This window comes from Lethenteron reissneri, chromosome 39 (genome assembly GCF_015708825.2).
Source record: "Lethenteron reissneri isolate LAM-NWPU_2019-01 chromosome 39, ASM1570882v1, whole genome shotgun sequence".
Lineage (NCBI taxonomy): Eukaryota > Metazoa > Chordata > Hyperoartia > Petromyzontiformes > Petromyzontidae > Lethenteron > Lethenteron reissneri.
The window spans coordinates 2,447,490-2,470,827 of NC_083817.1; the positions used below are offsets into that span (position 1 = coordinate 2,447,490).

Below are 23,338 nucleotides of genomic sequence, written 5' to 3' on the forward strand. Positions count from 1 at the left end.
ATATTATCGTTCCAAATTGGTTTATGGTTAATAACACGCCAGAGTGCTGGGCTATTTGCAAACATATCATTTGCAGCTTAGTGCAGTTACTTTGATTTGGACGCGTTCTAACGGGGGAGTTTAAACATCTAACGCCGCTCTGAATTTAATTTTTTTATTATTCTCGCTCTCTCTTTCAATCTCTTGTCGGCCGGATTATCCAGGCTGCCGGGACAATGCAGCCACTTAAATCTGCAGCCGAGGGACTGCTACCGCTCGTGGATCAACATTAAGAAGGTACGAGCGAACGAGAGAACGACAATTAAGGGCGCTCGGTGTCGCGGCGTCCAGCTTAACGCCCTGCCAGCGTCGCCGGCGCTCTCTCGTCCTCGCACGGGCGGCCGGCGTGTCGCCCCGCGACATTCACGTATTCACGCCTTTTGCTTGCGCGCGCGCGTGCGTGTCTTTGTGTGTGTGTGTACAGGCGTGGAAAGTGGTGGCGTAGTGGTTAGCGAGCTGCGCTATGAACCCGGCGAGTTTGATTCCTGCCTGCGGACAACGGCGTTGACCGGTATCTGAACGGGTCCTGTTCCTCCCCTAGGTTGGCCAAGCCTCCAATGAGGACCTGCCTCAGTTTATTAACATCAGTATCGGGGAGACAAAGGCGACCGGGCGTGGTGCTGGCTACCCGCCCCCTCGTGTGCCGTGCCGGCCTTCGTAGGTGCTCGCTTAACCGCACTTGCCCCAAAAGTCTGTTAAAGGGTATACGGGGGATCTTTGTAATATGTGTTTGGTGCGGTTTTATTTTTTAACTAAACACTTTCTTTATTGGGGCTTTGCCGGCTAGGGGCGTGACAACGCCGACGTTGCAATCCGAAGCGTTGGCGCGAGCCGCCCTTTTCCCCGCCGTGCCTCAAATGAACGCCGGACACGGCGGCGGGAGCGGCATTGTCGCGAGTCGCGTTCACTGGCGATCGGCGGGCAGTCCGGCGTGCGGATCGTGCCGGGGGTTATTGTTCTTCATTCTCAAGCAGCCGGTGTTGCGTCACAAAGCGCGCGTGTGTGTGTGCGCGTACGGCAACGGCTCGCGGTCGTCGGGGCCGCCCACCGCACGCTCCTCGACGCAGAAAGATTCCGCTCGGCGCGAGGAGCGCGCCTCGACCCAACCGCGCGCAGGCACGGGCCCACGAGCTTCTTTAAAAAGCCGTCGAATCCCGCGGTGTTGAGAACGCGTCCGCTTTCATCTGCTGTTAGGCTCCTTGATTCCGTAGCAGTCTGCTGCGAGTAACGTTGGGCCTAATCGACTCGTGAGCCGAGTGATTATCACGGTGGAGCGCGGCTCTGGCTACACCGGCAGCAAATGTCACGGCGTTAGCCGTTGTGAAGGCAACCGTACAAGTGGTGGGTCCGTAAATTGTTCACGTTAAATTTCCAAACTGAGATGGAGTGGTGGCGCAGCGGATAGCGCACTGTGCTCGGAGCCCAGCGACCAGCCACAGCTAGCGTCGGCGGCGAATTATGTCGAGGCACACTAATCACCAGCGTGGTGAAGTATGGTCCAACAAACCCCTTACCAACATAGTTTGGGGGTACCATTCTTCCAGGAATGAGCTGTAAAATATTGTTTTTATTTAGTTTTTGAATCGTGGATGATCTCTGGTTGTGGTGTGCTGCACGCGCAAGTAAATGCCACCCTGACCTCGCCTCTGCCTCAACATTGACGTGCTCAGCCGCTACACATCAGGCCGTGAAAAACACAACACTAACGAGACATTCACCACAAAATCCGCCCCGAGCCAAAGTGGCAAATGCACAGCCACGAAGACGAATACGTGCGGGCCTGAAACCAACGGTAACTCGCGAACCAAAAGGCATCGCTTTCAACGTCGAAACAAAACTGGAATCCCGGCGTGCCGTGGGTGTCGAGGTGGCATCGCCATCGTTGTGAGCGATCTGCACACCGGCCCCGTGGAAGGCACCGGGTCAAGGGGTGGGGGGGCGGGGGGGCGAAACTCGTTGGCGGGTGTCGAGGCGGGCACCGGAAGGGCAAGAAGGGCAACACGGCGAGCGTCTCGTGTCCCCGTGTTGCCACGGACAGTGCTAACCTCCGATTAGCACGGATGTCTATGTACGGTGCGAAAGAAGTTCAACGTACATACGCACAACTTCACAGCGACGCCCGCTCCGGTCGCCCCGTGCGGGGGGATGGGAGAGTGTGACAGGGCGCCCGCGTCGATCGCGCGCATTTAAAAACGCGCCTGACGCGCCCATCATTTATCAGCTGCGCGATTAGCTTTGCCCTGCCGATTAGCGGCATTGTGCCGCCGCCACACACCCCCGGCCCTTTCTCTCCGGTCACGTCAAACAGAAATCCGTCACAAGGGCCTGGGCAGGGGTCAAAGGCTCGGGTCGCCGGCCCCATCGATCCATATTGATGCCCGCTTGTGTCGGGGCGGCCGTGGCAGAAGGGAGCTGTGCGTGGTTTGGGGATTTTGCCCTTAGATACGAGGGCCGAAGGCAATCGCGGAGGGAGGAGGGAGGGAGGGAGGGAGAGGGGAAAAAAACAGCTCGCTTGTTCCCAAATCCCATCCCAATCCATCCATCCACCCGGCACGCGGGAGGCACATGAGTGAGCTTAGAGGTGCAGGAGAAATCCGTTCTTTGTTATCCATCATCCGCTCGGCCCTCGCCAGAGTCGCCCAACTGTGAACGTGGCGGCGGTGTGTTGCGCGCGTGTCTGCGCGTGCGTTTATCCCGAGCGCCTCCGAGTGCCTCCGAGTGGGCTTTGTGCGTCCGCGTCGGTGCTCTCTCTCTCGCTCTCTCTCTCTCGCTCTCTCTCGCTCTCTCTCGCTCTCTCTCGCTCTCTCTCTCTCACTCTCTCTCGCTCTCTCTCGCTCTCTCTCTCTCGCTCGCTCTCGTTCTCTCTCTCACTCTCAGGTGTCTTTGTAAAAGTTTCGACATTTTCCTTCACCGAATTCGTTTATTTCTGTTGTAAACAACGCGGCATCGTTATGCTGCCTCCGGCCGCGGCGGCAGTTTGAAAATACCACAGTTTGAGGCCCATAACCTACATGCTTATTGTGCTTGTTATTACCGGGGAAACCGAGACGTTCAAACCGAACACGCGACCGCAGGGCACGGTGGCATCGAGCGAGGGGGGGGGGAGTGTAGGGCACGGGTGTTGGCATGGGGGGAGGGGAGGGGCTCATCCCACCGTCCCCCCGTGGCCACAAACACGCCCCCCCCTTCTCCCTGACACATCCTCGTGTCACAGCGTCTTGCTCCTCAGCGGCCCCCCCACCCCGCCTCACTGACACTGTGGGCCCCCCACTTAATTCGTATACCCATCGCTGTTATTGTAATTGCACTTGCTGAATATCCAATCTGAAATGGCCCCTCGTGGTTGATCGCGTAATTCCCATTCTGCTGCTTGATGGATAAACAAATAAATTAATCGCGGGTCCAGTCCACAAAGATGGGCGGTGGCGTGGTGAGGTGTTGTGGTTCAGCGGTGGCTGTGGTGAGGCTACCGTGGTGTGGCTGCGGCAACGGTCGTGGCCGGTGCGGTTTTTTTGTCCAGGGTGTCCTGACGCGGTCGCTGGACCGGCAGTGGCTGTGGAGAGGGCACGGTGTAGTTGCAATGGTTGTGGCGGTGATGTGTTGTGGCTGGGATGATGGTTGTGGCTGAGGTGATGGTTGTGGCTGGAATGATGGTTGTGGCCGGGGTAGTGGGTGTGGTAATCATCGGGCGTCTGGGCCGCACACTTACCGGGCAGCCCGGGCGTGCCAGGCGGGCTGGCCGTGGCGCTGGCACTGATGAGGAGATGACGGCGCTGGGCCAGGCGGCGCTGGGGGTGATGGATAATGGGCGCGGGTGCCGGGCTCCCTGGCGGCCCTCCCCCCCCGACCCTCGGCGTGTGCGGGCGTGGAGCCTGCATACAGTAAACCGCTTTAACCACCTTTAATAAACATTGGACACGCCAGGCTGACCGCCGTGTTAAAAGGTTCCCTCCCCCGGGGACGGCGAACTTAGACAGCCGTGCAGAATCGGAAATGGGCTTCTCGACGCTCCAAAGGCGGAAGCTTTTGTCGTCGCTGTCCGGCCGCGAGCGGTGGGGTAGGGAGGGGGGCAGGGGTCCCCTTTAACGAGCCGACTGATATTGGTGCCACCTGGCCCCCCCCCCCTCTCTCTCCGAGGGCCAAGCCGGCCGGGCCAAGCGGCAGCTTGCGGGGGCGGCGAGGGCTGGCGGGTGGCGAGCGAGCGAGCAGGGGTCTTTGTTTACGGTGCGCACGTTTGCAAACAAGTTTTGCTTTGATTTGCCAGCTTTTTTATTATTATGATGACTGAGGAATGCATCTGGAGCAGATTGCACGCGTTAATGATGCATATGCCCGCTTCTGCCGCCGTGCGTGAACACATCTGCCGAGCGGATTTTTTGAAAAACGAAACGCGCTGCCGGGAGTGGTGGGAATTTTTTTGTTGTTGTTGTTGCGAGGGGCCGTGGAGCAAAAGTTGCGCGCGCCTGCGAACGTTGCCAACATTAAGGGGTCGCGTGCGGTTTGGGTGTTTCTGAATTAATTTTTAGGAGAAATAATCGCCCCGCCGCCGTGGTGGCTGCAGATGCATCGGCGGGAGATGTCATTCCACTTACGGGCTCGAGAGCAAACCAGAAGGCAACGCCAGGGATTAGCATTCCTCTCATTTTACAGCCCGTTGTCAAATCGACTACTGGATGAAGGTCTGCTCTTCCTCCCCTCCCCATGCCGTGCCAGGTCGTGGCGATTGTGTGACCATACTTCACACCGCTCAGAGTGGGTTTGGTGAAGGTGTGTCCAGGATTAGCAAAATAACAAAAATCGGCAAAAATACATAGCCCTTCTCATAATAGATATTTATTTTAAGGTGGCATAACCTGACCTTGGAGAGTGTTCATGAACTGTTGAAAGGAGTGGTTGGCGGTTACGATTGTCCGCAAGACATGTTGATCGATGGACGGCTAAATCACGGTATTTTTCAAATCATCATCATGCTACTATCAATGCAATGACAGATTTGCTTCTTGGCTCGGTGCTCTTCGCTCTCCGTTCATCGGTCGCTGCTCCGACCAAGAGGCTGCGGCCCGTCTTGGTGAAGGCATCGGTTGTTCTGGAGAAAACAAAATTAGTCGACGTGCAACCGACCCCGTCGAAAACTTGGAACTTATCTTGCCGTCCCAGAAGCCACTTGCTCGCCCCGGCGACACGCAGCACCGTAGAAGAAGATTAAGCGAGGGGTGTTTATTCGCCATGCCGCTTTCAACTCCAGAAGAAAAAGGGAGAACGAGGATGAGTCACCGGCCGTGGAGGCGAGACGGCTAGATGTGACACAACACCACGGGGACGTCAAGAGGGCGGGGAGCGCGGGCCGGTGTTTGGAGTGTGCCGTGAGACGCGGGCGGTGTCACAATATTGCGAAAGGCTCCGTGATGCTTCGGCGCGGCTTGGGCTGTCCGCGGCCATCGAGCGGCGGTGTCAGGAGACGTCGCGGCCCACGCAAAAACAATTCCCTCCCAGAGTGCCGAGCGGCGGTTGGGGGGGGGGTCGGTGTCTGCGACGAAACGGCGGTCGACCCGCCAGCAACTCGCTTCACTTTCCGCATTTTACTCGGTTCAGGGCCGGTTCAGATATTCATCGCCGTTGTTGGCCGTGAGTGGGAATCGGGACGCTGAGTACGTAGCGCAGCGCGCTGACTGCTACGCTACTGCTTCCCACATCAACACAATACATGCGTGCGCACACACAAACACAATCGTGCGCGCATAATGCATGCTCGCACACAATGCGCACGCACGCAATTACGCACCCGTGCACAGATGCACACCGCCACGTGCGCACGTACACATCGACACAATGCGCACGCACACACACACACACGCACCCTCACCTCGCATCCAGCGGTCGATTTTTTTGTCTCGGGGTCAGAGCGTGAGATGCACGCTCTACATCGGTGCAATTCACGTTATGCGCTTGCTAAGCCTATTATCCGCCCGCTTGAATTTTATAAAAATCTGCCCCGAAGCAATTCAAACAAGCAGCAGGGGGAGAAATGGATTGGAGGGTTTTCTCAGCCGCAAAGAAATTTCGTCTGTAATGTACCCTGATCCGCTCGTTTTGAATTAGGGCCGTGCCTAAGTGGCGTTTCCCCCCCCCCCCACACGCCCCCCCCCCCCCCCCCGGCACGCGTCGTCTGGCAGGTGTACGCCGCCTCCGCCGGCCGCTACGCCAAGGGCATCGCCGACATGATGGCGGGGCTCGGCCTGCAACACGAGGGACGTCTGCACAGCGGGATAGGTGAGTCTGCCCGTCGTCGCCCCTCCCCCCGACGAGAGCGGCCGACACGGCGAGGCCGTCGTAGGTCCCGCCCGAGTTTGCCGGGTCGGGGATTGCGGCCGCCGGCCCGCTGGAGCCCACGGTGGCCACCGGAGGCGGCTCGTGAGAGGTCCCTGTTGGCAAGGCGGCCGAACTGCGGGTCCGCGCTCGTCACGATCCGGATGAGAGTCTTCATTCAGGCTGCAGGAAGAATTCCGCTGAGTTGTGAAGCTTCGTTTTTGAACAGATGTCCAGTTTGGGGCGGGTGAGCGAGTTGCGACGGCACACAATGCAAAAACAACAATAGGAGTGCGAAATAGAACAAGTCGCTCACTATAAATAATCTATAAATAAATCACTATAAAATTCCCTTTGATGAATAAACAATGCTGCACGCTGTCACTTTTGTTTACTTTTCTTAATGTCCACTCATTTTCTTTATATTGGGTTTATTTTTTTCCCTCCACCCCCCCTCCCCCCTCAATCTGTCACTGGTTCGTAATGCGTCGTGAGTTTTGTTTCCCATCTTCACCCGGTGGGTTCCACATCAGCCCACCCCCCCCCACCGAGCCCAGCCTGCTCACTCGAGACGACCCCGACTGACGCACCGCTGAACTGCAGTCGGCACTGAGGCACGCTCACTGTAACTTTGGCCTCTCCTGAGAACACGGTGCCGCGTCAGAAGACGTTATTTCTAAATTACATTATTTGTAAATAACGTTTATTCTAAATAACGTTTATTCTAAATAACGTCTTCTGTGTTTATACGCAACTGGATTTAAATTCACAACTATATCGTTTTTAGTGTTTTTTTAACACCTTCATCAGAAGGTGTATCTTTGCGAGCGCAGCGATTGCTAGCGTGCGGTTCCCAACGGGGCGCGGGGGCACGTCTATCGGGCAAATCATCCTCCGCGTTCCACGATCGCGGGAGTGCCACGCCAGTCCACCCTGTCACCACAAGGCTGTTCATTCCCAGCGCAGAGTGGGGGGCTCGGTGGAAACCCCCCCCCCCTCCCACCACTGCTCCCCCCACCACCCCACCCCCCCGAGCGCCACCGTGACCTCTACCCGCTGTTTGGGCGACGGCGCGAGCGGCTTAAACGGCCAATTTGTCACCGGACGCTCTCCGGGTAATAGCCGCGAGCGTGCCACTGACCGCACACGCGCCGCTCGCCGTCGCCGCGCGACCCCGGCGGGCCGGGCACGCCGAGCCCGCCGCTCTCCCTCCCTCTCTCTCTCTCGCCGAGCGTCGGCGTGATAGAGAGGCGTCGCGGCGCTTGCGGCGTGACACCGGCAGCCCCGGCTGCCACTCATGCATATGCTCTGGTCAGCCAATTACCGCGGGGGCCAAGTTTTTTTAATTGGCGCCATATTATTTTCGAATTCCGCGGCTGCCACTTGCCGGCGCACTCGCGGGGCGCCGGTCGCGGCGCTACAAGGCTCCCGCGCGCCACGCTAATGACTGACAGCGTATTATCCTTTGCCGGGCTCGGGGTGCTGTTCCTATCGTGTAACTCATCAGCACCGATGTAATTGCCTTGTTAAACTCGTTTGCTCTTTTGCACGGATTGTAGTAAAAAAAAATAACCCGCCGCGTGCCTGCGTGCCCGCCGGTGCGGGGTGGCTCCGTTCGCCACTCGCCGCTGTCCCACCGTCCCTCGCACCCAAATATTACGTGTAATGGAATTCCGGCGCCGGCTAATGATGAAGCTGTCGGCGGGGCAGCAGCCTCGGCATACAAATTGGGTTTGGGGTTTTTTTTTTTTAACCCTTGTGCAAGCAACGCTATTGTGCGGCGTCTCTTTGTTAATTCCCTTGTGATTTTCAGGCCGGGGCTGCCGTAGTTTAGCGAGTGTGTGCGCGAGTGGGTTTTTTTTTTTTTATTCGCAGCCGAGAGTTTTGCGCGCAATTGCCTCCGCCGTCGAGGCTTGGAGTCGCAGCACCGTCCTCCGTGCGAGTTCTAGATCGCGCCAAGGGCACGGGGAGTGATCACAGAGCTGCGATGCACCGTGGGTTCCATCGAGGACCTGCTCCTCCCGGCCGGCTTTGGTGTCGTTTGGACAGAGAGGCCAGAATTTGTCCCAAATACTGCATAGGGAGAGCACAGGGCCGCACGTGTGATGAGATTGACAGGAGAGCGTGTGTGTGTTTGCGTCATAACCTGCAACTGTAACACCTGGGCCAGTCTTCCACACTTGAGATGATCGCCTCACGATGCACCTAGTCTGGCACAAGCATTGTGGTGACATTACCGCCGCTTAGTGGCGGCTGGCGGTTGTTGTGTCACGCCCGCGCGTGGGCGACTGTGCGTGGGAGTTTGGAGTGCACGTGTGAGTGACTGCGTGAGTGACTGTGTGAGTGCCTTAGTGCGTGTGTATGCATATATTGTGGGGAGCGGTGGTGTCGCGGTTGGCACGCTGCGCTACAAACCCCGTGACCTAAGTTCGATTCCCGCTCAGGGCCAACATCTCTGTACCGGTCATGGGCCTCCCCTAGGTTTACTCAGTCTCAAATTAGTTACCTGGTGCAGTGTGTAAACATCGCCACTCGGGAGACAAAGGCGGCCGGGCGTGGTGCTGGCCACCCACCCCCTCGTGTGCCTTACTGGCCTTCATAGGTGATCGCTAACAGCACTTACACCAACAGTCTGTTAAAGCTATTCGGGGATCTTTGTATCCAGGCATTGGTGTGAGTCTACCGCGGTTGGCCACGTGGCATGTTCGAACTCTTGCTGCGGAGGAGAGGCTGCCATTCCTCGGTCGGGAGATGGACCGGTACCGCCTGGGCCTCTGTGGTGGGCTCGTTCTGGCTCTAGTCACCACGAGGGGTGGACAGTCCTCTACTTGGAGAAAAAAACTTCCAAACAACAGGGAGTGGCATTGCCTCTAAACAAAAGAACGACGAGTGGGCGCGTGCATTGCGTTGCATGTGTGCATGCAAGCTAGTGTGTGTGTGTGTGCGTGATCTGTTGCCCTCATTATTTCGAGGGCGGGGAGAGGCCCACACCAACGTACGTCTCACAGTGTCTCCAATCGTCAGTTTTCAAACGAATGTAATGATAATTAGAGGTGTAACGATACATTGCCATAGCAATTAAAATCAATTCCTAACGTGCATGATGCGACCATCAAATCTTGCTCGTGTGCAGCGATCATTATCAGCCCGTATACGCTTTATGTAATTGCCTCTCGAGGCGTCGATACGTTATTTTAAACATATAATCGATTCTTAAATCGCATCGCCACCCCAAATAGTGACAAATCGTTGATTTAAAGAGGTGGCAAATACTCATACTCTTTGGTTTTTTCGGTAAAGTCGCGTAGGTAAAAAATAAATAAATGAAAAACAAGCATTAATGAAACAAACGTCCTTCGTATTCTTTGGGTCTTTCGGTAAAGTCACGTTGGTAGGTAGGTTAAAAGAAAACCTATCTACGTGACTTTACAGAAAGATGCAAAGAATATGAAACATCCTTCATTTACACTGGAAATCCTCAGGATATTAAGTCCTATTCAGGATAGTCCAGCCTTGGAATGTTTGGCCAGTTCTTTTTCAAGGAGCGGTTTCTCTTGTCAGCGTTCATAAATTAAGACACAAAAGGGTGATTCAGCTCACCTGCCACCCAGCTTAGAACACTAACACTGTTAGACCCTGCCATGCATTAAAAACACTGTTCAGGCAGAGATCGCTGAGTGGCAAGCTGATAAATAAATTGCCCCGCTGCTCACTGCGATAGCTCCGAATGGGCACCTCTTCTCATGATGTGATGTCGAGAGCAGAATTGGGTTGAAATTATCGCCAAAAGCACAAAATCGCCTTGCTTCGTTATGCACCTTGATTTGCTTGGCTGTGCCGTAGCGAGCGTGGCCGTGCAGCACGAGCCGAGGCTGCCGTGTGCCTGTGGCTCGGTAATGCCAGCGGGCCGCCTAGCAGCGTCTCCCCTTGGAGCGCCCTCCCCGCCGAGACCGGTCAAATGAAACCGGCGCTCCGCCCTCAAGCCTGAGGCCTAAGTAACAGCCTCCAGCCTGGCTAGCCCAAAACCACGCAGCCCCTCCAGACTCCTGACCAGTGTCTGCTTTTGCACCGCGCCCTCGTGCGCCAATGTGTGGCCCTGATTTCAAATACTTACAGCGGCAGTAATGGTGATTAGGAACGTTGCAGCCTTTCTCGCTGTCACCCCGTGGTCGAGAGGGCGGCGGGGGTGTTCGGGGGGGGGGGGTGGGGTTCACCCGAGACAGGGCGACACGCCTGCAGGCTCCACCCAGGCGCTGTCGACTCGGACGATGGCACAGCGCGGTTGACACGGGCACCGGTGCAAGGAATGAAACGATGGGAGGAGCGGGGGGGGGCCCTGTTCACCTTCCCGTATCTTCGTAACCCGGCACCTGCGGCCCGCTGGCCCTTGGGCCCCTGTGCGGTCTCACCGCCCGCATCCTCGATAGCTACACCACTGTGCAAGCACATTCCTCGTGTCTCTCCGCAAGTGTCTGTGCGGTCCAGTGCTGGAGCGTAGGTGGCGTGGCGCCCGATGCAGTTGCACCGCCTGCACGCTGGAAGGCTCCACCCGCCGTGTGCGCGGTGGCTGGGTGCGGACGGCCGAAAGATTTCGGAGCCCCTTTGATACGCGCGCCGAGTGGCACTGCGGAGTTTGTCCTCTGCGGTTTCCTCGGGCCGAGGACGCTCGCGCGCGATGATGATAGTCATCGTCGCTCGGAGTGCCGCGCCCCCCTCCGTGCAAACACGGCCGCTTTTACTTCGCGTCTCGAGGCAAGCGCCGCTGCGGTAAGGAAGAGGAAGAAAGAAACAAACAACCTGCCTTACTTTTGTTAAAAGCAAAACCGTATCTCATTTGTCGGGTCGTAGAGGTCGGTGTGCGTGCGCGCGTCCACTTGTCGTGCACCTGGGGGGGGGGGGGGGGGCAGTGGGGTCGCAGTCGTTTTGTGTCGTCGTCCGCAGGAACGCCAGACGCGCTCGACTCCGTAGAAAGCGGCGGACGGTGCCACAACGGGGGGGGGGGGCGGTGGGGAGTGGAAATAAATTCGAGGGACGCGGGAAAAACAACGGAGAGTGTGAGAGGGGGGGGGGGGAGGTCCGCGTTCGCTTTCCGCCATCTCAGTCGCGGGGTCCTCGCCGTAGTCACGGGGGGGGGGGGGGGGGATGTGGCACCATTCGCATGCCCATCATTTATTCATGCGCAAAATATATTACGTTTTATTTATTAATCATATTTTAGTGCAAATATTGCTGTGGGATTATATTATATCAGTCATTCACGCGGCTCGAGATACTTTATAGTCGCGGGCTGCGTATTTGTTGTACATTTGAAATGTTAATTTGCCGTTTTTTTTTCCCTCCCTTTGAACGCACGTTAGGCGCCGCGTGTCGCTATGTTTCAGAGTTCACAGGCTCCGCCGTCCCCTGCACGTTTTGCCGCGAGACTGATTAGCATTAACGGTGTGTAAAACACACTCATTAAAATTACCCCGTCGTCAGAAATGCAACTTGGCTGGCGCTGATTCAAATTAACACCCTTTGTTCCCGTGAATGCAGGTAACTTGCGAACGCTATTATTTCCCAATTACTTTGTGCGCCTGCAATTTAAAGCGTTCCACTGCCCCCGTTGGTACCCCCCCCCCTCACGGTAGCGGCAATTGCCGCCCCCCCCCCCCCCCCCCCCCCGTTCCGCCAAAGACAAAAGTGTTTTCCTTGTTAGCCGCCGTTCCAGTTCAAAAGCCAATGTCCCTGCCACCGATTCCGAGCATAAACAGATCGTTATATTTTAAACTACCCGAGCTGTCTAACGAGCCCTTCTGTAACTAATTAAGCGGCTTCGGCACGGCAGTCAAGTCTTAATTGCGCGACCGATTTGGGCGTAATCACGCGCGCCGAATAAAGCCGTAATTTCTGCCGAGATTGGAAGGGGGCGACGGGTGAGGCTGCGAGCGCCAAGCGGAGAGCCGTGGGGTCTGCGTGTTACGCGCGTAATGTGGCGCCCGCGCGCACGCGCGCGCACTGGGCGTCCTATTATTTTCCGGCAGTAACGAGAAAATGACAAATGAACTGAAACTAATTAGAGCGCGCCCACTTTAGGCCATACGATGATGCTTGTCGTCAGAGTTAATGAAGCAGTCTGGCCGCACCGGATGACAGATTAATTACGGGCGACGAGATGCAGGGGAGGGCTCGGGGTCTATAAAGAGGACATTTTTTGGCTGTGCGCTGGCACTCCGTAGGCAGCCAGAGGTGTCGCCCGCACAGAGCGGCACTAAACTTGCGCGCAATTACAGCGCGCGCCGCCGGCTCGCTCCGCGCCTACTTTGCCCGCGGGCTTCCCACAAATAATGGGGGTTGGGGAGGGGTGTGGGAGCCACACACGTTTCACCCTCTTGGCTGATGATCAGAGGCCTCTGTTTGCTGTTTCCGCCACAGACTCCCTCCCTCACATTTGGCTCCCTTACACTTCTGCTCCATCCCTCTTTTGGGCGGCAGGTCAGGGCGGAGCAGGGAGTTGGCCAAGGTCACGGGTCACCTGGGGTGGGACTGGCGGGCGGGCGGGCGGGCGTTGGGTCTCGTCCGGGTTGACGCGCCTTGCGCGTCGCGGCGATAGTTTGTGGTGTCCGCCGCGGGGCTCATTTGCAGTCCCAGCTTTGTGTTCGTGTTTTATTCATAAGACAAATGGCTTCTCCCACCGTCTGGGTGAAAACATTGGCATTCCTCGCGCGCGCGGGAGTGGCGGCGGTGGCGACGCGAGGGTGGCGGGGATGGAGGAGGGAACCGGCTGACGGTTCCGGCTGCCGCTCCCTAATCGATATCGCGGCCTTCACCTCGCAGGCGGGTCAATGCCCGCACCCGCGCCACGACGCTCGCCAAATGCGAAACTTTGCGCCGGGCAAACTGGGCTTGGCCGCTGATCGGCGTGATCGGGAGGCAGTCGCGCGGCTTTCGGTCGTTTATGCAAATGCGGCCGTGACCGGGGAGAGCGCTCGGAGTTTAATTGCGTGCGGCAGTGCATCGTGGCGCCGCGCAATCATTATCTGGCAGACGGGAGCAGCTTAGAATCGTCACTCGCTCGCATCACGAGCGCTCGCTGATGAAGTCCGGGGAGTCGGGTTCGAGCGACGGCGTGGCCCACGCCCTCCGCCGGGCATCGTTGCCTTCCCAGCTTTGGCCGGAGCTGCCACCGTCCCGACGTCTCCTGTCTGGCGGAATGTCACCGAGCGCCGTGATTGATCACTTTTATCCAATTTGACTGCACCTCTCGTCCAAGTTCAAACTCCGCCCACCACGCGCCGCACCCTTCGCAGCGCTCGTAGTGCCTGATTTATCCACCCCAGAGGAATGATGAGCTGGGGAAGCAACCCCTGACCGCTGTTTGAACTCGCGACCTTCAGACTCTGATTCAAGATCCACCCCTCCTCCCCCGGGCAGTCCTCGGTCATGGTGGGGTTTTTCTTTTGAATCGGAACAGGAGCTTCGTGAGCCCCAACACCAACCGACATCGCTCGTGTACACACATGCATGTCGACCTTCTTTTGCACCGTACGTGGCCAACCGTGCTAATTGGAGGCGCGGGGAAGGACAACAAACTTACACACCCCAGTAACCCCGCTCCTGCGCGCCCGCCCGTTCGTAACCACGGGTCGCTCGCCGGCGCGGGGCAAGCGTCCGTTGCCGTCTACTTGCGAGGAGGTTTTATTTGCGTTGCTCCGCGGCGGAGGGAGCTGCTGGCTTGAACCGCGGGGTGATTCAACCGCGGGGTGATTCAACGGCGGTGCCGGCGGGCGACGCTCACCCGGGGCTAATTGAGACGCGACTTCCAAATCGCGGCAGCTCTCCCCGCCACCACCCTTCCCCGTCCCTACCATGGCTCCGTTACCACCGATAAGAAAGAGTTGCTTCTGCCCCTGAGATGACCCGGCCTTTATTGTTGGGGGGGGAAAAAAAAAAAACCTGGGCGGCCTTTGCAAGTGTAATCTACTGCGAGTCAAAGATCATTTGCTTCTTAACGTGATGGCTTATTGACGACTGCTTATTAATGGTTTTGGCCATCGATTCCGACGACGCAATAATCCCGGCCCCTTTATTCCATTACTGGAAAATAATGCTGTTATCATCCAGTGGCGCTGATGGGTCAGATTGATAAGTTATTGATGAGGAACAAATCTCATCAGACCAAACATTTACTGAAGGGGAATGTCATGGATTTAGATGTCAGGGTAGATTGGAAAGGTGTTTGGAAGATCACGATTTGGCACCTCTGCGGAGGAACCCTAATGATTTTTTTTTCTCTCCCCCACCTCAGAGCGGGCGTGCGCTACAGAGTTGTTAGCCGGACACGTGAAGGCATTGGCACGTCGCGGCCGGCACTAAATTTCCATTTACCGGACGCGCCCCCGTATTGGCTGCGCGCATTCAGATTATTACGCCGGCTGTGGTGGCGGCGCGTCAATACGCGTATTACCGTATTTAGGTAAACGCGCCTTATCTTCGCTCCGTAATGCTGATTTGCCGATGTTGCTGAGAGGGGGGGGGGGCGACCCGCGCGGGTGATTGCGGGTTCCCGTGCCGCGTCGTTTAAGCCGAACAGAGCGCGCGGCGCCCCCGGCGAGAATCTTTAAGAGTCCGATTCCAGCGCCGTCCCAACCGCGCTCCGCCCACTCCCCTCGACCGGCCGCCTGATCTCGCGACGGCGTCCGCGCCGTTTCCCGCTCGCGCCGACGCCAATTTTTCCGCCTCCTCTCCGAGCCGGGTGCCGGGCCGGTGCAGACGCGGCGTGCGAGCGAGCGTCATCTCGCGGGACGCGGCGAAGGCGGTGGCAGGGAGGACTTTCGGCGACGCTCGTGGTCGCCGATTTACGCGTTCATAGCCGCTGCCTGCGCGGGATCGATAGTTACGGCGCTGCTGAGCTGGTCGGGGCGGCGGGGGGGTGATTGTGGGGGCGGGGTGGAGGGGGGTACCGAGGCAAGTCTGTAGTTGGGGTGCGCAAGACACGGTGAGGAGTCGGCGGCGAGGCGTTTGGCTTGGGTAGGAGAGAGAGAAAAAAAAAATGCAATCACGTTTTGCCACTATAAATACGGTGGAGAAGTAATGTGGTGTGAAATGTGGCCAATTATGCACCGTTACGTGATGAATTATACTCCACCGCCTGCCGGCCTAATGCCCGCCCGGCTCCCGCCCGGTGCGGGAAGCTCTTAATAAATAGTGACGGCACCTCTCACGTCCCGGCCACACTCTGCCCTCTTATTGGGTTGCCGGCTGCTGTCTCCCTCCGTGTTTGTTGTTATTTATTTATTTGCGCCACGCGCCGCGCGGGGTGTGATTATGGCGCAGCCTGCATTATCGGCGGTGCCGTGCCTTCACCTCCGAGCCATTAATAACCGCCGCTCATAAAGACAAATGGCCAAACGCAATTTCTACATCAGGCGCGTCCCGCTGTTGTTTCCATCACCGCGGCTTAGCGAATTTATTTCACTTCTTCATATTATTTTTGGCCCATTAAGAAGCGCCTTGACAAATAAATTACATTAGCCAATCTGTTCACGCCGTGGTTGTTTGTCAGTTTGCATTGTGGGTCGGGCGGGCGGCTATTGAGCGGCTCGGGGAGCGTGTGCGTGCGTGCGCGGCATCTCTTTGTAAACGAGCGGGGCGTGACACGTCGCTGAGCTCCCCTTAACCCCGTCGTGCGCGCCGCTGCGTCCACGCAGGCCTTTCGGCACGGACCGCCTCCTCCATCGGCACCGTGACAAACCGACGGTCCACCGCCCGGACTCGGGGAGTGGGGGGGGGGTCACCAGACGAGGGGGGGAAACGTTTGTGGAGAGATGCCACTCAAGATGTGAGCGAGCGTGCCACTTGCGTGTTCACGCGACACGGTGACGACACGGTGACGACACGTGACACGGTGACACGTGACACGGCGCGTGAGCGAGCGGTCGCTCAGAGTGACGGCGGCGCCTGAAGGCCGGAGCTGTCACGGCTAAAGGGCGTCGGGGGCAGCCACGTTCCCATTACGGTGGAGAACCCCCCCCCCTCCCCCCAGGCCTTGCGGCGCTTTAAAGATCCCCTGCGCTTGTTTGTAAATTAAAAACCAATAACGGTCTGGCGATGAAGCCACGCTTACTTACTGCAATGCAACATCAGGAGAAATGGTTCGAAAAATGTAGGCTCGTTTTCTTTAATGTGATGGCTTCAAAGACGAATAAGTGCTTAAGAGATGAAAATGTGTAACACTCTTATTAGCCCTGACGTAGTTATACGATCACTTGAATTTTTAAATGCCTCCAATTGAAAAAAATAAAAAATTGTAATTTATAAAAAAAATAAACAGAAGTCCACTTAGTTTCACATTCAAGAATGTGGGTGCCCTGGCTGCTCGGCTTGAGCGCAGCGAGTGTCTTCTCCAGTCATCCCCATCAGCAGGGGGGCTTGTCGGCACGGGCATCGGAGATGGCCTTGTGCTCCAGTGTGTTGTAATTAACGCTAATTCGGGATTCGAAATAAACTCTCGCGACAGCGAAGATATCCGCCGGTCAGAAATTCGCGGAAGAGGTGCTGAAATTTCTATCAAGCCTTGGGCGAGCAAATCGAGTCACGGGTGGCAATTACAGGAAGATAATTGCAAAGTGGTGTGCCGGGGAGGGAGCGAGCCTCTTCCGCCAAACTGATTGGAGGCCAATTATCATCCTCTCATAAAGGAATCGCTAACCTTTAACCAAATTTAGCGTCGTGGAGGATGAGCCGCGATGACGACTGTGCCGCCACCCTCCTTATTACTTTTATTTCCAATTAGTGCAGCCCGTGGCCTCTGGTCGCGTCTGTCAAGAGAAGCGAGGCGCCTGGCGCTAATTCGTAAACTGTCGCTCGCAAAAAAGTTTTCCGCGCCGTGCGCGTTAGCAGCGTCGGCGGAGGCTGCGGAGACGCGTGGCGCCAGCGAGCGTTCGGGCTCATGAAAGCAAATGAGAGATTTTACTGCCGTGATTATGAAAAATTAAGAATTTGCTGCCGTGACAGCCGCGCGGCTCTGGCCCTGGGTATGAATGTTTTATTTTTTATAATCCGCACGTCCGCGTGCGTTTCAAAAGGGGGGCTCGGTGCGTGATTTGTTGATGTTGGGCGCCTTTGAAGTTTCCTGCAGGTGCGGTTGAGCAGGTCGTTCGTTTTTTTTTCTTTTCATGGAGTGGCGGTCGCAACCGTTGCGCCGAAGCCCTAGAAATTACGGAGGCAGGACAGGGGCCGGGCTGCGAATCCGCTGATAAGTTATCGTCCTCATCGGATTAGCACCGCGACGGCAAATGACGTTTGCGGAGAAGCGAGCAGAGATTACCGCGACCTTAGCTTCCGAAATATTCGCCGTGATCTCTGACTCGGGAGGGGGCAGGCTCCGCTACGACGCCGTGTGATCGTCTTGCGGTTGTCTCGTCAGAGCCGGCTGCCAAGCGCCGCGCCGTGTGCACCGCCATGCGGAGCGGAACACAAAGAAATAGTGCTTCACGCACGCACGCATACAAGCATACACGCACGCACGCGCACACACACCGATCCACGCACGCACATTCATAATCTTTCAGTGCTGTTGGCGAAGCTACTGGGGCGCGCGCTGCGTACACGCGCGCCCGCGTTTTAAAATGCACCCACCGGGTTTCACAGACCTGTGCGCGTGTGTTTTCGACTGTCTCTCATTTCCAAACGTAATTCTTTATCAAGTAAATTACACAAAACGCGCCTGTATCTGCACATGCGCAGTGTTTGTATTTAATTAAACTATTTAATAGCGCCCCGCTTTATTTCTATAATTAATGACTAACGTTTGAACAGTGTGATAATTTCTTCGTGACTGCTGAAAAAAATTAAATCATTCCAAAAAAAATCTATTTAAAACGGAGAGAAACGCAACGTCTCGTTCAGAACTGCGCGCGTTAATAACCAAGCCGAGAAGTTTCCGTGTTGATGCGGCTTTTTGTTTTTTTGTCGTAAATGACGGCGCCAATTAGTGCAAGATGTTTGTGCGAAGCGGCGGATCTCGGTGCCGTGGCGGGCGGGGGGGCGACGGCGGCCGGGGCCGTTGGTTGGACCCCGGGACCCTCCCCCCACCCCCCCTCGGGGTCGCCCACCGTACCCCCGCGGCATTGCCGGAGGGCCGGCGAGCACCCCGTCGGCCGATCACCCGACCGGACGCGTGCGCGGCCCAAGCGCGGAGGTTCGGGGGGGCCGAAATCGGCGCGGCGCGGGGGGGGGGGCGGTTATCAGGCTTAACATTCAATCGTTAATTAATAGTGATGCCAACGGATACAAAAATACATTTGTAAGTGACGGCGTAATCACTCGCGGGCGACGTGCGGTGGCAGGCATTGTGTGCACTCTTGACTGGGAATGTTGGTGAGTAAAAGTAAGCCTATAATTACGGAGGGTTTTTTTTTTTACGATTCCTTTTGATGTGCCCAGAAAGATTAGCGCCCGGGCCCGCACACCGCATCCATCACATTATCACGCTATTTGTGTATTAAAGCCCAACAATCAATCTGGATACATTACATTATCTCATTTCTCCTGCCGTTGTGTGTTCTTACTCTGCTCGCTGGCGCGCGCGTGCGTGCGTGCGCGTCTGTGTGTGCGCACGGCATCGAGGCGGCGGGTGAAATGCCTTCGTTTTGCGATGGCTTGTTTTCCGTCCGGGGGCTTTGGTGGTCCGCCCCCCCCGCCGTTACCCCCTGCGGCCCTCGCCACCCGATCAAATTTAGCAGGCCCACCTTATTACTGACAGACGGCAAAAGAAAATTTGCCGAAATCAACAGATTACAGCTGATCCGTCCGCCCTCTCCCCCGGAGCGAGTTACATTTTTTTCTCTTCTTCTTCCGTGGATGAAATTTTCTGAAAGAAAAAAAAAAGAGAGAGAAAGTGATAAGATAAGAGGAGATCGGGTGTTGGGTCGGCCCCGGCTGTAATAACGCCGGTAACAGGCGCTAGACGGCCCGCCCGATTGATAACGCGGCGCACAGCTCCTGCCGTGTCCCGCGGGTTTCTGTTTTACCGCCGCTATCTCGCGCTTCGGTCAGATGTTTTAATTCCGGCTCGACAGAGATGTTTCGCTTTCAGCTTTCAGAGATTATTCCCAAAACACAATCATTTTTTTTTTGTTGGGGGGGGGCCTCATTTGGTTGCTGCCGGCTCGGTGGGGGAAGGCGGAGGGGGGGTGGAAGGAGGAGGAGGGGGTGGTGCCGTGGCCAGGGTCCGCTCTGGGACCTCACGCAGCCCACCGCGTTAGCGCTGCCGAGTATTATTTGCTTAGCGCGTAACGGTCTAATAACCGGCAGATGTTCGGGAACTGTTCGCTCGGCGTTACGCGTCATCAGCGAGAGTCTCATCTAATTTGTGCGAGAGAAGATGAAAACAACATTCTAATTATCAACATTGCACGTTTCGGATGTATTATTATTATCCAAAGACAAATTAATGAGAGACTTTCCACTCGAAGCAGTGCGGCTTTTACAAGTGCTCATGAAAACAGCGGCAGTGTGGCTTGTCACAATACCCTCCAATGGATGCTTTACACACGAGCAAGATTAAGCGCCAACACAACATTCCCCTCACTTTGTGCGCTTCTGCAACACGTCTTTTTTTAATTTGTGATATTTTTTCGCCTTTTCCCCCCTCCCCAACCCCCCCCCCGGTCCACTGTCCCCCCCCCCCCCCGCTCCCCCCCCCCGCCCTGCGTTGTTTTTATTTTCTGCTTTCAGACGACTGCAAGAATATCGCCGCCATCCTGAAGGAGCTGGCGCGCCGCGGAGCAACACTGGAGGCGACGGCTCAACTCTGACGCGCACATTTAGCGTCGCAGACGCTCAGCGCTCAGAGCACCTTGGGCCGCTATGTTCGTGGCCAACTGCGGCGGTGCGCACGCACGCACACGCAGGCGCACGCACGCACACGCACGCACACGCAGGCACACGCAGGCACACGCACGCACAGCCGGAAAAAACCGTCACAAATTAGATAGGCGCGGCGAAAGCGCGATACGCACAGAAGATAAAAATAAACACAACACACGCACGGACACCGCGGGTCACTTTTATATGCTGCGTGTACATGTATAGCTCTTTTATCGATCCACTGCTGGATGAGTGCCCGCGTGCTGTGCGGGTCGTGGTGGGGGGGGGCGGCCATACTTCACCACGCTGGTCATTTTGCGGGTTGGTGACGGCTCTGAGTGCAGCCGTGAGAGCGAGGAAGCACTGTGCGGCAGTCGATGTTGCTGCACTCTCCTCCGCTGCCCCACGCGTAGGCCCGCAGCCTATAGCATCTGGCTTGCATAGTGGGTACCTGTCCAAGACTTGAACCTCCTTGGGCTTCCGAGAGGGGACGAGGCTGGAGGCATCCCTCCACCCGGTTGGTCTCGGCCCGTTGTCATGGGACCCGACCTCGGACGGTGTCCACGTGGCATCGATTAATTGCCGATTCTCAAGATAGTCGCATCGAATCGCGTCGGGTCGGAAGCGCTATCGTTTTGTTGTCGTGCACCGCGGCTTCACGTGGTCCCTCCAGCCGCCAGAGGCTGCGGTGACCGCCACACGCTGCTAAAGCGCACGCGGCAAAGCGATGCCGGGGCGAGTTTGCCGGACAGCGGCGTGCGAGCGGAGCGCAGTGATGCGGCGCTTCGAGAGCGCTCGCCGGGTAAACTAAAAAAAAAAAACGGTCACGCGCCGGAGCGGCGTGAGCGGAAACTCGCTGGCGCGTCTTTCAGCCGCGCGACCGCGAGAACGAGAACACGCAGCGGCTCCCCATTTACGGAGGTTGTTAACGGACCCAGTGGACATGGTGGGTTTGCCACTTGCGCTGCTCGTCACCGCCGTGCTGCCTGCTGATCACAGACGCGCCTCTTCACAAGAAATAATGACTCCTCGCTTACAACCCTAATGTAATCCCTTTTTTTGTGCAAGTGCTGATCGCGGCATTAAATATTTTCTGGTGCGATATTTTTTCCGTAATTATCAACTTTTATTTCACCGTGTGGTGTTTCGCCGGCGTGTCTGTGCGCGTGTCATTTGTTATCGGCACAGTAATATTCGCTGTCATTCCTGCTGTGGTAATTAGGGCCGTGCTAAATCCTTTTTTTGAGGCAGTCTTCTTCGATGCCGTGAGAACAGGGGCTGTGCCCTCCTTAGAGATATCCGTGCGAGGCACGGTGGCGCAAACCTGTAATCCGGCGCTTTGGAGGAGCGACTTGGTGGATGTGACACACATTTGCAAAAACTCTTGGGCCTGCAAGGTGGCCATCAATGGCGGTGCAGCAAGGCGATTGCCTCCATCTGTGCGGAGCTTCGTTCTGTTCCTTTGTACGTGTGGGTTTCTTTGCAACTTGAAGCCAGATCCCAAAATGGAATTGGCCACACACATCCCGGGGGCAGGTACCCTCCCAAAAATTATCGTCGTCTTCATTTTAGACCGTGGCGGTCTCGCGAGTAAATCTCGAGGCACCTGAACAGATGCGGCGCATACAACGAGAGGAATCGCTCTGTGTGAGAAAGTGATTGCGGGCTAAATGAAATGTGGAAAAACAATCGAAAAGAGCATTGAGACGAGCGTGGTTTCCTTGGATAAACAGAGAACATTATTGTTGTTACCGCAGCTGCTACCCGCGGGTTATTATGGGGTAGTGAGTAAGGTGGGGGGGCGGGGGGGTGGAGGCGCCCCCCCCAACTCATGACTGTGGCTGGCCCCCCACTCTCTCTTCCTGCAGTGCGATGGTCTGCCCTGCAGCGCTGCCCCGTGTGTGTCACGTGCCAAAGTTCTCCGCTCAAAACTTCACCAGCAGCCGATTTGCGCAGCTTCATTAAATTTTCAATCGACTCAGGTGCTGTGGCCGGCGTTCTAAATCCTGTCGCCTCTGCTCTGGGAGGGAGGGAGGGGGGTGGTAAGGAGGGGGTGGGGGGCGATGGTGGATGTAAGAAGAAGAAAATGTTCAACGAGTGTTGAAAAATTCATGAAGTCTCGTGGAGGCGCGCCCCCCCCCCCCCCGATCCATGCCGGCCACCGACTGCGAGACTCAATAATGAGAAATCGCGACGAGGCGGAGAGAGAGAAATTTTTATATAATCACCGCTGCCTCGTGTGCGTGTGTTTTTTTTTTTGTTCTACGGCGACAGATTGTCGCTGGAACAAATTGCACTTTACACCATGCATGAGATAGAACAGCTGCGGCGGCTGCTGCAGGGGCCTCGGCGCTACTCAATAATTGATTATTGTTTGATTATTTGAGTCGCGCGCGGGCCGCGCCGTGCAGGTGGATGCGGGGGGGGGGCGAGGTCGGTGCGGGGGGCTCCTCGTTAGCTCCGCGCCGGCTACGGAGACGTCGCCCCCTCCTCCTCGCACCCCCCCCCCTCTCCTCCTCGTGCGCGAACCTCGCGGCTCCGTGGAAATGTCCGAGACTCGGGGAGCCGAACTCGGGGTGGTGGTGTTGACATCAGAGGTGGATTCCAGAGGGTGGGGGGTGGGGGACATTTGGGGTGATCGCTCTCCCACCCCACCTCGTGACCCCACCCCTTCCCGTTGAGTCTCCGAAAATGTAAAAAAAATAATGTGTTGATGTTTACCGGAAAAAAAGGTAGTTTAGAACTTTTCATTTTATTTGACTTCATTTAGGGTCCTATTCAGAAGTCCCAACGGAGTCGCCCTCGACAAGCCCTCCGGCCGTCCACCCGGCAGCGTCGATGTTGCATCGACACGGCCCGCCGGTCGCCTGTTCAGCGTGGAAGAGTAGACCAAGTATCCTGCAGAGCTTGGCGGAGGTCCCCTCCCCTTCCGCCAGAAGTGGCGTGAACAGGCTGTTGCGGGGCTGCCCCTTTGCCTCGAGTTTACCCCTTACACCCCCTTACACCCCCTTACACCCCCTTACACCCCGTACGTGATTCACCATGAAGCCTGCCGCCGTGCGGTACCATCACACGCGCCAATCGGTGCGTTAGAAGCAAAATCCGCTGAAATCGGTTTCCGAGGTCCCTAACTTTCCGAACC

General features: G+C 56.6%; 1 protein-coding gene across 3 annotated transcripts in view; it reads left to right on the top strand.

The window, feature by feature from the left end:
• ERI3 (ERI1 exoribonuclease family member 3) overlaps positions 1–21,300 on the top strand; it is a 55,816-nt gene extending 34,516 nt beyond the window's left edge. For all 3 annotated transcript variants that reach the window (XM_061567812.1, XM_061567811.1, XM_061567810.1), the window contains 3 exons: positions 204–276; positions 6,213–6,309; positions 20,065–21,300. In XM_061567812.1, the coding sequence (XP_061423796.1) occupies positions 204–276; positions 6,213–6,309; positions 20,065–20,144 (250 nt within the window). In that variant the 3' untranslated portion in view covers positions 20,145–21,300. The remainder of the gene's footprint in view (positions 1–203; positions 277–6,212; positions 6,310–20,064) is intronic.
• Positions 21,301–23,338: the final 2,038 nt, after the last annotated feature.